This window comes from Maudiozyma barnettii, assembly GCF_903064755.1.
Source record: "Maudiozyma barnettii strain CLIB 1767 genome assembly, contig: KABA2_03, whole genome shotgun sequence".
NCBI classification, from domain to species: Eukaryota; Fungi; Ascomycota; class Saccharomycetes; order Saccharomycetales; family Saccharomycetaceae; genus Maudiozyma; species Maudiozyma barnettii.
In genome coordinates, this window is record NW_024545240.1 from 1,165,651 (window position 1) to 1,179,503 (window position 13,853).

At 35.9% G+C, this 13,853-nt stretch overlaps 7 protein-coding genes across 7 annotated transcripts; 4 read left to right on the forward strand and 3 right to left on the reverse strand.

The window, feature by feature from the left end:
• Positions 1 to 712: 712 nt before the first annotated feature.
• MRPS5 (mitochondrial 37S ribosomal protein uS5m) lies at positions 713 to 1,648 on the forward strand (the record flags this gene model as incomplete). Its single annotated transcript, XM_041549976.1, has 1 exon — positions 713 to 1,648. The coding sequence occupies one exon, from the start codon at positions 713 to 715 to the stop codon at positions 1,646 to 1,648; it is 936 nt and encodes a 311-aa protein (XP_041405910.1).
• A 1,505-nt stretch (positions 1,649 to 3,153) lies between these two features.
• KABA2_03S11770 (SRP1/TIP1 family protein) lies at positions 3,154 to 3,777 on the forward strand (the record flags this gene model as incomplete). The annotated part of the gene is made up of 1 exon (XM_041549977.1): positions 3,154 to 3,777. One exon carries the CDS (start codon positions 3,154 to 3,156, stop codon positions 3,775 to 3,777), a length of 624 nt encoding a protein of 207 aa, XP_041405911.1.
• Positions 3,778 to 3,949: 172 nt separating this feature from the next.
• FMP52 (Fmp52p) lies at positions 3,950 to 4,648 on the reverse strand (the record flags this gene model as incomplete). Its single annotated transcript, XM_041549978.1, has 1 exon — positions 3,950 to 4,648. The coding sequence occupies one exon, from the start codon at positions 4,646 to 4,648 to the stop codon at positions 3,950 to 3,952; it is 699 nt and encodes a 232-aa protein (XP_041405912.1).
• Positions 4,649 to 5,362: 714 nt separating this feature from the next.
• Positions 5,363 to 6,169, reverse strand: KABA2_03S11814 (SRP1/TIP1 family protein; the record flags this gene model as incomplete). Its single annotated transcript, XM_041549979.1, has 1 exon — positions 5,363 to 6,169. One exon carries the CDS (start codon positions 6,167 to 6,169, stop codon positions 5,363 to 5,365), a length of 807 nt encoding a protein of 268 aa, XP_041405913.1.
• Positions 6,170 to 8,120: 1,951 nt separating this feature from the next.
• SLG1 (Slg1p) lies at positions 8,121 to 9,350 on the forward strand (the record flags this gene model as incomplete). Its single annotated transcript, XM_041549980.1, has 1 exon — positions 8,121 to 9,350. One exon carries the CDS (start codon positions 8,121 to 8,123, stop codon positions 9,348 to 9,350), a length of 1,230 nt encoding a protein of 409 aa, XP_041405914.1.
• Positions 9,351 to 9,789: 439 nt separating this feature from the next.
• CUB1 (Cub1p) lies at positions 9,790 to 11,424 on the forward strand (the record flags this gene model as incomplete). The annotated part of the gene is made up of 1 exon (XM_041549981.1): positions 9,790 to 11,424. One exon carries the CDS (start codon positions 9,790 to 9,792, stop codon positions 11,422 to 11,424), a length of 1,635 nt encoding a protein of 544 aa, XP_041405915.1.
• Positions 11,425 to 11,838: 414 nt separating this feature from the next.
• On the reverse strand, positions 11,839 to 13,221 carry APM1 (Apm1p; the record flags this gene model as incomplete). Its single annotated transcript, XM_041549982.1, has 1 exon — positions 11,839 to 13,221. The coding sequence occupies one exon, from the start codon at positions 13,219 to 13,221 to the stop codon at positions 11,839 to 11,841; it is 1,383 nt and encodes a 460-aa protein (XP_041405916.1).
• Between the last annotated feature and the right edge of the window lie 632 nt (positions 13,222 to 13,853).

A 13,853-nucleotide genomic window follows, 5' to 3' on the forward strand; every position in this document is an offset into this window, starting at 1 on the left:
GTACTCCATTAGGGTATGCCGTGTTGAGTGATGGTAGTGTGTGGGCCCATAAAGGTAGGGTTTCTTTTGTTGGTGATGAGGCTTATAATCAATCAATCAATATCTATATGTGTGTGGAATAGTTGTTGTTATGAGGTTAGTCTTTTAACTGGCTGTTTAAATAAATAACCCTATACTGATATGGTTATAAATATACTTGGCGCAATGAAAGGTTATTGAGAGAAGGCGTATTATTTTTATTTATTCTCTTTTACCTAGTGGAAGTTATTACATCTATTTAGGATTAATTAACTATACATAACAATTTTATTACGATATTCAATATATAAGCATTTACGGGATGCAATTGTAACATAGATTTCTCATATTAAATTGATATACTAGGGTGTAGTTATATATGCACATCGTATACAACGACCTTGTACCGTAGGCGACCTCCAACTTTTTACTTTTCTTACCCGTTGAAATTTGGAAATATCCATAGAGCCAAAAAAACAAAAATATTGCAATTATGCAGAGTTAAAGACTTAAAATATTGCATAAGGGGACTTCAAAAGAGAGAAGGAAAGGGATAACGTTCATATATATATAGAAAGAACTGGTTTGAGTGTTAAGAGATTAATTAAATTGGACTGAAAAACAAATAACAACTCTGTTTCTTCGTTTATTCCCCACCATTTTCACCCTAGGTTAGCTTAATAACAAATATAAGATGTCTGTTAGGAGATTTCTTTTCCAGAGACAATTCTCTCAGACGTTCCGTGCATTAACCCAAACCAATGATGAGTTGCTGGCTAAATATTATCCGGCACATCTATTGAAATCGATCAAATTAGCACAGGATACCATCCCGGATTCTGTTGATCTAAGTCAAAGAAAAGATTTTAGGTTTGCATCTGCATATGAAGATGATTATACTAAATTACATCCATTTTGGGATTATAATCCAAATTTACCAAACTCTCATTCTTCAGCAAACCCGGAACAATACACATACAACCCATATAACTACAAAACTCCAGAGATACCTGATAACACTTATCCACCAGAAGTGAAAGCATTGGCCACCCAGAGTAAAATTTCTAAGAATATTATCTTGGCTCAAGGTATCAGTAAACAAACCGGGTTTGAACCGGATTACATTACAAAGACCTTAAAGATGAAACCATTAGTGTTAAAAAGAGTTTCGAATCAAACTGGTAAAGGTAAGATCGCATCGTTTTATGCTTTGGTAATTGTTGGTGATCAAAATGGTATGATTGGTCTTGGAGAAGGTAAATCAAGAAATGATATGTCTACATCTATCTATAAAGCTCACTGGGATGCAATTAGAAACTTGAAATATGTACCAAGATATGAAAATAGAACTATATTTTCTGACTTGGAATATAGATATCATGGTGTTAAATTGTTTTTAAGGAAAAAAGAACCTGGGTTTGGTTTAAGAGTCAATCACATAATATTTGAAATTTGTCAATTATTAGGTATTAAAGACCTAAGTGCAAAAGTTTACAAATCAAGAAATGATATGAATATTGCTAAAGGTTTAATTGAAGCATTGACCGAGGGACAAAGATCTTTAAATGAAATTGCTTTAGGTAGAGGTAAAAAAATCGTCGATATTAGAAAGGTTTATTATTCAGAATGAAGAATATTTCCCAAAGAAATTTAAAAACAACAACATATGATATCGCGAACCAATAATGTTACTATTCTTTCCTTTTTCTGTTTCCATCATTTGGGAAGGTTGGTGAGGTGCAAACTTTCAAAATATCGCACTTCCTCTTCTATTCCAAAAATAAACAAAACTAATAAATATCCTTATATATAATTTCTTGTAAGTAATTTTAAAAAAAATAATATAATATACAAATTAAATAATAAGATGGAAGCAATGACAACAGTAGTCTAGACCTTTGTGAAACATGAACGATTACACACATATTGATCAATATACGAGAACAAACGAACACGGTGTAATGATGGATATCTAGTTTATTAGAAATTTTTACTGGAACGGTTTTATATCATGTACAATATAGAAGAACATCATTACGTGCCTATTTGACGAGTCTGAATATTATGCTACTGATTACGTTGTACTAGTTTGTACAATATATACCAATCGGACATCATATAGTAAACAAGAGGGTATTAATTCTTCAAAATGGGTTTAGGAACATGAGAAAATTAGTACTATTGTAGTAGATATTGTAGATCACAAAGTGTTCGTAATATTACCTTAATGAAAGTTAGTTCTAGGCCTGATGATGTTGAGGAAATGAGAGAAGAAATCGAAAGAAAGAAGGAGACTATATCAATGGTCATTTTGATTATATTCCACGGATGTCATCTAAATCCACACCATTGGAATAAATCATCTTCTAAAATGGCCTTGTTTATTGTTCTGGAGAGTTCAAACAAGAAAACAAGGCTGAGCAAAGATGCTGATTATCTATCTATCTATCTTTTCCGTAAATCTACATGGGAGTCTCTCTGTCAACTTACTGAAATATATAATACTTTTTCTTTCTTGGCACGAATATACGGTACACGACTATAATGCAAGATGAGGAAATTAATCGTTTCCTAGAGAATTAAGTAAAGTATAATTTTTTTCTTGGCAAAAATGAAAAAGAAAAGTTATTCATCCAAAATGCACAACAATGCCAGTGAAAAAGAGGAAATGCATCGCACACACACATAGACTAATAAGAGGGATGACGAAGTAATATTTAGTTTATTCACCTCAGCCACTTTATGCCAAGATAAACTTTACACACGTATAATCTGTATAGAAAAAAGTGTGTCGCAATGATTGATTTCACCTTGTTGGTGCAAGGGGAAAGACCAGTTGTGTGCAATGCTGTTAACGTAAGATAACATTTATTTCTATACGATTGATTAAATTCCTTATAAGTTACATTAAAATGTCTGTCATACTTTCCCAGGCCAGCATTTTTTGTTGAACCTTTTTTATGGTTTTCAATAAAAGATATCCAAAAGTTGACGTATATAAAGGGACCAAATATTGTTATAAGATTCAAATTTGTAAGTTGTTCTATAATCTAGTAAAAAAAATAATAATAACACATCAAACACTTTCTCAATTGAAAACTTGTCCACTCACTTAATATCAATATTAAAATAATAATGTACTCCAAGATTGCTCTACTATTAGCTTCCTCAGCTGCTCTAGCTCATGCTATCACTGACACCCAAATCGCCGAATTGAAGGCTATCATGAGCGATGTTTCAAACAACATCTCTGAATATATGGCACTAGCTACTGACGGTACCATCTCCTTAAGTGATTTACCAACTGGTGTCCTATCCCTAGGTCTAGCTGTTGCCTCTGCTACCGATGACTCTTACACCACTTTGTACGATGACGTCGACATGGATGCTGTCGAAACCTGGTTGACTGTTCTACCATGGTACTCTACCAGACTATCTTCCGAGATTGCTGCTGCTTTGTACACTTTGACTGCCGATGCATCATCTGCTGATGCATCATCTGCTGTTGCATCTTCATCTGCTGCTGAAGCCACCACTTCGTCTTCCATAGTTGCTGAATCCTCCTCTGCTGCCGAAACCACTTCTGCTTCTGCTTCTACTACTGCTTCCACTACTGCTTCCACCACTGTTGCAATTTCCTCTTCCTCTTCCACTACTGCTACAACTGCTGCTGTTTCTCAACAAACCACTAACGGTGCTGCCAAGACTGTTGCTGGTCTAGGTGCTGGTGCCCTTGCTGCCGTTGCTCTGTTGTTATAAGATTGAAACTTATTACGATATATTCATCTATTCGTACTTTTAACCATTTTATAATTTTAAATACTAACTTTAAATTAATATTAATATTAATTATAATTTTCTAAATTTTGTTATAATAAACTATTTCTACATCTTTATACATACATATATACATATGTATGTTATTAATTGATCACAAATCTTTAATCTTAGCGGCAATTTCAAGGATTTCTTTACTTTCAACAAATCTAACCTTTTCCTTTGAATCATCATCATTCAATGCTAAATGGACACCGACTTTACTAATCTCTTCTGCTTCAACTGGATAAGCCATACATCTTTGTAATCTAGATCTGTAAAACATTCCACCTAAAGTAGTTGCCAACCCATTCCCTGCACCAGAATGTGCTGTATTACCTCTATCCCCCAAGATAATACCAGGTCTTAGAATAATAGTTTTTTCAAACCCCATTGCAATTAAATCGTTTTCAATTTCACCTTTCATCTTTGGATAAAAGAAATACGAATCGGCATTTGCACCCATGGAACTTACTACCACGACAGTCTTGCAACCTTTCTCCTTTGCTGCTTGAGCCAATTTCATATTTAAGTCGTGATCAATTGCATATTGTTTGTCGGTACCGCCTGCAGCGGCTCTAGTAGTTGCCAAAGCAGTGAATAAGTATTGAACGTCACCATCTAAGTCTTGGATTAATTTATCCCAGTTTTCACTGTCTTTATTCATAATCAGGTTCACTTTTTGTTCATCGATTGGAATTGAAGGTTTAGATCTAGTAATTGAATAAACTTTTGATAATTTTGCAGAAGCATTTGTAAATTTAAGGAAGAAACCACCACATAAACCTGTAGCACCTAACACTAAAGCACTCATATTATTGTAATGTATTGATTGTTGTTACAGTATAATCGGGGTTGTTAGAAAGAATGCACCAACAGCAAAAAAGCTACTAGTGACAATTACATAATCTTCTTAAAAAAGTTTACAAAGGACCCTTATATATACATGAATATTCAGAGATCTGTTCAAACGGAGAGTGGCAAACGGTAAACTATTCCTTGCGCCCACATCACACACACACAAAAGAATCTCGGATCCGAAAAAGATAAAATAAACGCAGGGAGAGACGGCGTCAGAGAGAGCGGTTCGGCCGAATGTGCTAAGTTGTTTCTGTTTGAATGACACAAATAATACTGATAATAATACTGATAACAATTTATTTGATGCATATACTCATGTATATATCTATATATTAGTGGAATGTTAATGAACCCGTTCTGGTGTGTCATTCCAAAGATCGTTGTTGCATGTTTAGTCATCCATCAGGTCTTACGAAGTGTAGAACGAATAAATATTGAGAGGCAGGTATGTAAGTCTAATATAGTAGCAGTAAATAATTTTTGTTTTTAACGATATATTGTATATTACTATTATTATATGTTGGATATTTAATTTAACTAGAATAAAAAATAAAAGAGCAGTTCAATCATATCTTTCAATAATTTAAGTGTTTAGATAGATTGGAGACTACTATAGAGAGACCTGAAAATTTCAAACGAAAAGGAGAAATATAAAAAGACATTCTGCTTATAACAATAGAGCAGCGGCGGCTAGAGCACCAGCACCTAGACCAGCAACGGCCTTGACGGCACCGTTAGCAGTTTGTTGTTGTAGACCGGCAGTGGTCTTACCAGCACCGTTGTTAGTACCGTTCTTAGCGGCAGAGGTTTGAGTACCGTTCTTGTAACCACAGATTTCTGGGTGAGTACAGATGGTTTCGGTGACAGTGGTGGCTGGGACGGTGGTCTTAGCTTGACAGATTTCTGGGTGGTTACAGACGGTTTCAGTGACGTAAGTGACGTGACAAGAAGTGGCTTCACAGACAGTAACGGTAGTGTTTCTGAAGGAGTAAGCGGTTTCAGTGGCAGCAGCACCAGAGACGTCGGAAGAGACAGCGGCGGTGATCAAAGAAGCACTGACGGAGGAAGCAGCAGAGGAAGCAGCAGCAACGGAAGAAGTGGCTTGGTCCAAAGCAGTGGAGGTGGTCTTGGAGTCATCACCAGCGGCACCGGCAGTAGCGGATTCAATAGCACCTTCTAGTCTGGAAGAGTACCATGGCAACTTGGTCAAGAAAGTGGAGACGGCGTCGAAGTCGACGTTAGAGTACAGGGTGGTGTATGAGTCGTCAGTGGCGGTTTGAACGGCCATGGCTAGAGGCATGATACCGGCTGGCAAGTCGGATAGAGACAAAGAACCAGAAGTGGCTAGGGAGGTGTAGTCACCCATGTTGTTCTTAACATCGGCAATGATGACGTTTAATTCAGCGATTTGAGAAGCGGTTTGAGCTTGAGCTAGAGCGGCGGCAGCTAGGAATAGTAGAGTCTTGGCGTACATTTTATTTTGAATTTAATTAAAAGCGAGGGGAAAAGGTTGATTTGTTGGATGATGTATTGTAGGTAAAATATAAAAGAGAATAGTAAGAAGAGAGAGAGAGAGGAAAGAAGAGAATAACAGAATATCTAGATAAGAAGAGAATGAGTGCTTGCTTATATATGATGAGGAAAGGGGGGACAAGAAAGAATATATTATTTGGAAGTCTGTTTTGTCTCCTAAAAATACTACAGCAACACCAACACCAACTAAAGATAGAATAAACAAAATAAAACAAAACAAAACAAAGATATATAGAAAGGACATATACCTAACACTGCAACCCCATCAAGAAAATAGTCAGCTCTCTCTCTCTTTTTTCCTCTCCAAAAGTCGTTATTTAGAATATATACACATGTAAAAAAGGTCAGTACAACGAAGCAAGTTCTGTCAGGGACCTCAACAGAACTTTAGTACCGAAGCTGAATCTGAATCTAAATCTGGAAAAGAGAGAGAAGAAGAGAATAATGTAGATCTCAAAAAGGTATCTGGTGCATTCCTTCCTCATTTGAAAAAGATTGCCAGAATGAAACCAAATTAAGAAACGAGTCACCGCCATCTTATTTCATCAATTTCACCAAATTCACCAAATTTCGTTACATAAACAGTTAGTGCAGAGCAGCTACCCTGGGCAGGCGAGGCAGCCGGCGAGGGAGCGCGCGCTGTGTGTCCCGCTGTTCGTGCAGCAGTTGCCGAACAGTGGGCGTGGGTCAGCGAGACAAGACGAGGACCCAAAACGGTAAAAAGCGGCCGCGAGTTGTTTACTCCGAAAACGGATAAGAATCGTGATTACATATTTGGATGTTGTATCTCAGAGGGGCGGGGGCGCGACGTTGATAGTGATAGAGATAGAGACACCTGTTTGCGATGGTGGGAGACACGACTGAGGTGCAGGTTGTGTAGTTGATAGACAGAATCTATAAATACTATGAGATGTTATTAATGGGTACACCTATATGTAGATGTGTGTGGGTGCGTGTGCGTGTATGACATATAATAACGATACCCTAACAACAAGAAGAATACCTGGAGTCATGTGTATTGTCTATTATAGAAACGTGTATATATACAATTGAACCATTGTCCAGTCCAGTCCAGTCCAGATATATAAATATGTATATATATATACATGTATGCTTGATACATATATATACAAGGTCAAAAACAGGCCTGAGTCGATACCGATATCCGATACACTTCCATTTGACGATATACCATCAGATATCGTGAGGCGAACCACCACCACCACCACAATAGTATCCACTACCGCTGCTACCGCCTCGGCTTCGTAGACAGTTACACAACTCTCTATCTATCTATATTTGTGTGTATATTCTTGTCACTTGCAACGGCCGCTCTTTTGGCGTCCCGCAGCGCGCGCCGCCAGAGACGCCAAAAATAATAAATCTTTTCGCGTTGGGCAGCACCCGCCGAATACAATTCTCGTTGCGTGCACCCACACACCGCACACGGAATGCGGGCCCGGGCCCTCGCTTTCGCTGCCGTGCACAGTGACGCCTCAGAGCGCAAGCAGCTTTTTCGCTTTTTCGCTTTTGTTGTTATTGTGCGAATGCATACAGAAACGGGTTTGTTATTGTGATTGCTATTGTGATTTCAGGCTTCGCACACAACGATTGGATTTTCGGTGTCTCCCAAGAAACTTTTTCTCGATTTCGATTTCGATTTCGATTTCGTTCTCTCTTTCTGGTTGATATTTTTATTGATGAACTTCAACAAACAAGTAAATATATACTGGTTCGATGGATGGATCGATTCTTACTGCTGAACACTATATATCCAACCACATATCCCTTCACTTACAGTCATAAACAGACACACTCAGAAAGACACACTCTTTGCAGTCCGTCGTTATCATATATTCTCTATCTACACACTCTCACAATCATAATAAAAGATGCAAAGATTGCTCATAAATATACTGTCCATCACAATCCTTCTGTCGTCGTATCTGACACTGACAACAGCTGATGACAGCGGCGTCGTCACCCTGCTGGGTTGCTATTCAAGTCTGCCTTCAAGCTTCAGTCTAATCAATACGTATGCATACCAAACTAAATCGTATTGTCAAGGAAAATGTGAAGGCTATTCTTATTTCGCTTTAGCTAACCACGCTAATTGCTATTGTGGAAATGAAAACCCCGCTGATACCGAATCGGCTACAGGTACGTGTGACACTTATTGTTATGGTTATAACTCAGATATGTGTGGTGGTGAATCTTCGTATTCTGTTTATTCGACGGGTGAAACAGACGATGAAGATACTTCTTCTTCATCCTCTTCGTCAGTGTCTTCCTCTTCATCGTCATCGTCGTCGACGTCTTCAGGTTCATCTTCCACTCATAATAGTGTATCTGCCCTGGGCTCCCAATTGAATATCTTAGCGTCATCTTCATCTGATGTGGTTTCGTCTCCTATTACGTCAGTGACAGACTCGGCTGCTTCTACATCGGTGGTATTTTCAACTACTTTCCATACCGAAGGTGGTTCAACGATCTTTGTAACTAACACTATTACTAAAAGCGCGATTGCTACTGGTACAAGTAACAATGGCACTACTACTAATGATAACACTAATGGGAATGGTTCCAAGAAGAAAACTAATGTGGGTGCGATCGTTGGTGGAGTCGTCGGCGGGGTCGTCGGTGCTATCGTTATTGCAATTATTGCTTTGTTTGGAGTTAGACATTACAATATGAAAAAGGAAGAAGATAGAATGGAAAAAGAATATCAAGAAGCAATTAAACCAGTGGAATATAAACCAAATAATGTCGCTGCTGATACGTTATCCTTATCATCTCATGGAAGTCGTAGTTTTGACGCTAATAATAAAGAAGATGGAATGTTCAGATCAAGTGGATCAACAGGTAATATTAATCAAAACTTAATGAATAATAATAACAACAATAACAATAACAATAATAATAACAATAACGACAATATGACATATAATGATAATAATATCAACAGCAACAACAATAATAATATTAATAACAGCAGCAGCAACAACAACATTAGTAACCCATTCGACGATTCAAAGAGAATATCGACTGGCTCAATATTTACAGGACAACCAGGTTCAAACAATGGGAACGTCCTAACGGTGGTCAACCCAGACCAGGACTAAACACACACACACATACACATTATATATATACACATATATATCATATCGATCTCAGTGCAATAAACACACTTTTATAGTATCTATTCTCTCTTGGTCTCTTCTTGTTTCACTGGCACATCACGCGACACGACACCCTCTTCTATTTTCGTCTTTTTTCTTCCATTTGAGAGAAAATCGTTATTAGCTCAGTTCGCTTTGTCTGTATTTGACTTTTATTGGCAGGGGGTGAAACGGTTGTATTATTATTACTACTATTACCATTATCGCTTATTCATATCTTAACCACAACTCTTGAACTGCTCTTTTATATTTTTTTTGTTATTACACTCAAAGAGATGGCAGTTATTACTATTCAATATCATTTAAACTAAACACTTTCTTTTCCCCCACTCTCATTTACTTACTTGAAGGATTAGATACATACAACAACATCAGCAGTATGTCGTCGAATGAACAAAACCAAGAGGTTCCAAAGGAAGAAAATAAAATTCTTAATTATCTTATCGAAGTAAGGGGTTCTCTATCCAAAGTGAAACAAAACAGAGACAAATACCTAAATTCAAAAGACGTCCAACACACTTATCAAGATGTGCTAACAAAAGTCCGTGAATTAGATGATATTAGAAAGATTAATCATAAGGAGGCCACTGGTGTCACGTTAATCCATAACTCGGAATTGCACAATCGTGTGGACTCCATCCTCGATGACGTGTTCCAATTGTTATCGCTATGCTTCCTAACTGTGGGCTTAAAGAAATCGGCTCCGGCAACTTATGCATCGCTATCTACCGTTCAATCCCTGTTGGAACATTTAAAAGAATCTCGTATTTATACACATCATGATTTGAGACCTATCAAGGAGAGGTTGGATGAAATCAGTAAGATTGTGGATGAAAGTTGTGCTGATGAGAAAAGAGACAGTGATAAGGAAGAGGACGAATCCTTGAGTGAAGAATTTAGAAAGATCGACACTGAAAGAAATAAAAATAAAATTGAACAGGATTTATTGTTAAAGGCTAAATTATGTCATTGTTTGAATTTATATAATGAAATTGAATCAAAATTGGAATCCATTGATCCAAGTCTGGCTAGTTTAATGGAAAAATTATTTCAAATTAGAAGAAATTTATTATCTTTAGTTACTTTATCCAATAAAAATTTATCTTTTCCTGTGAATGATGATAAATTATCTTCTGTAGGATTAGAAGTTGAAAATAATTCGGAATCGACTAATACTAGAATCTCTAGAGAAATTGTACAAAAAAAATTAGAATCTTTACAAATAGAATTGACTGATTTAGAAAATAATAGAGATGAAAATGGTAACTTCAGATCCTTAGAGACAAATATGGCTTCAGATCAAGGCCAAAACGTATTGAATGGTCTTGTTGATGATTGTCATGACTTGATTAATGACTTATCTCATCATCCTAATAATTCCACTGATAATGCTATTACTTTATTTAATGATGAAAATTTACAAAAAATTTATGATGAATTAATAGATATTAAGACTACTTTGGAAAATTTAATGATCACTAGAAGATGGACTTTAAGAGAAACTGATTTGTTTTCTTATCAAAAGAGATTAAGCGCAGTGGACGCAAAGAGAATAAATGGGAAGTTTCCAACTAGTGATGGTAATGTGACTGCCAATTCAAAGGGTCAATCTATCTTATTGTACCTATTGAGAAGATGTTACACCATCATCTATAAACTGTTGGAGAGTTCCGAACCTGTCTCTGAATCCTTACAACCAATCCACAACCAATTGTCTACAGTACGTCGTTGTCTTCTAGAATTGAAAAGAATGGGTGGTGTTAATAATGAAAGAGAGTTGTATCCATATATAATGAAATTAACATCCTTGGATAATTTACGTAAGGATGGGAAATTTTATGATTCCGATGGGAATATTCCAGAAGGTCAAGGTATATTGAATGCTCTATTAGCAAGTTGTTTTGATATTATGCACGAATTAAAAGTAGAAGCAGAAGAAAGAGAAGAAAATGGGGAAGGTGGGGATGATTCAGATAGTGAAGATAATTATGAAGAAGGTAACGATTATTATTAATCAAACCAAATTCTATAGTTTTTCTTTTTTCCATCTTCAAATAATGAACAATATGAACCTTCATGATAAATATAATATAATATATCCTTTTTTTATCCTATTTCCACTCTCGCCTCATAGACTTCTTATAAAATTGATGAATTTTTGTTTTTGTTTCGCTCTTGTCAGACAGGCATGTACTACCACCATTTCATTCTATTCAATCATCAACCCTCCATTTCAATATACTTTCCTTTATGCTCTCTATCTAAACTACTATTGTATATATATATATATACCCAGATTTAAACTGTACACATTTCAATACCTCTTTTTTTTAAAATAAAATAGATGCAGATATATCTGATACATATCTTTGGTTTGATTTTTATATCTATCCATGTAGTTATCTATGTATATCTATATTTTTATTTATCATGAAAGCCTTATTGTGTAATCATCACCGTTCTGTGTTATATAACGAACCCATGGATAACTCTTGTATTGAAGTTTAGGCTCATTGATCTTCAAATAACGTACTTGAATACCTGATGTGGTGAAATATGGAATTTGGAATTTCACTTGTACAGGTCTCTTAAATTTTGGCTCCTCTTCATTATTTATTGATGGTAATAATAATTCTGCAGACATTCCATATTCCTTACCACCCGGGAATGTATGGATTTTCCATACAATAGCATTTTGTTCAGGAACCCATTTAATCTTACCATGTGAATATTTGAATGTGGGTGTATCGGCATCCTCGGGGACGGGTATTATAATCTCGACATTTGTCGCAACAGATTTCTTCTTTATTTGTGCTTTTGCATTACAAAATATTTCAATTCTTGATTTTGAATGTACTTTCACTTTCATATCACACCAAATCAAGGGTTTAATCATAGTGTTTAATCTGTAATTCATTAATTCGAACTCACCATCCGGAGGAATAAATGTAATTATTTTTTCATTTTCAAATTTACTTAATCTCACACACTGATGAAATTTTAAATCTTCCAATTCAATATTGGTCTTGGTCTTACCGCTACTACTAGTAATAGAACTTTCATTTCCTTTGCTTGATAGCTCTGATTCTTCTAAATTGACCCCTATATTATTACCATCTAGATACTTAGTGAAAATCCCACGGTCATTAATACCAAGTTTCAAATCAGGCATACCAGATAACCGCGATTTTACTTTAACACTACCCAAGATCTCGGACCTAAGAACTTTCCCATTCTGTGTCATTAACATATTAATAGATTCTATAATATCTAAAAATGCTTCGTTCTTCTTATATTTGATTCCTTCGGCTCTCCAACTGACTGAATTGGTCAATTCACTTGGAGGTCTTGCTGCATTTCTTTTCTTCTTGGCTGCCCTCACTAGTTTAAACGATTTCTGTGTAATGTATTTCTTTAACATCTTTGTCTCCGTAATTTGAGGAATACCAAAATCCATCATCTCATCCAATAATTCATAAACAATTACAAAATTATCTCTAATGGACTCTTCTTCCACAGTCTTCAGATATTCACCTAGGATATCCATCATCTTATGTAAAAAAGTGAAAATCTCAGCAATATTAGTTGCCAGTGACGTGGCTAATGAAACAATGTATAAATCATTATGTTGAATGAACAAATATTGAATCCCATTATGTGTAATGCAGGGGGGAATAACACTCGACTCTTCTTCAAGATCTGATAATACCACTTGGAATTTATCAATTGCATTCAAGGGAATGTCGTCCTTGTATCTTCTCGAAAGAATTGGTTTCCCTTTGTTATCACAGAAGTAGACAGCAGATGACATTCTATGCTTCTAGAAATTAAAAATAAAATAATGAGTTTCTCTTTTCTTTGGACGTGTATTGGCGAATTATTAACACAGCTCAAAATATCATAAGTAAGATTTACCAGAGTATAGAAACTTAACCTTCTTAAATTTTATAATTATTTCGCCTCTGAATATTAACAAATATCGAATTTTTATGTGTTTACTTAATTAATTGTAGACTACTATCGTTGTATTGTCTTCGCCTGTCCAAATCCGCCGCCTCTATAAAAACGTACATTCCACCCAGTTGAAGTGAATTTTCTAATGGCTCTTCTGTTATTTGAAGTTTGGGAGATCGCGAACAACGAACACAGCTCATTACAAACTATTGAAGCTCTAGATGGGTGATGATGGTGACACCAATAATTATGTCAACCATAAGATAAATATTGTCGAAATATATATATATATATATATATATATGTGAAGGTTTTCTAGTAAATTTAAGTAGTATTTATGAAAAGATACACAGACATGGAAGGCTGTGACGTATCGCGGTGGAATTGCATATTTTAGTTACAGAAAATATTCATATACAAATGGTACTAGTTCAGTTTGGTTGATTTGGGTTCTGTCAAAAATGAACGCTTGGTCTATCACAAGAATCG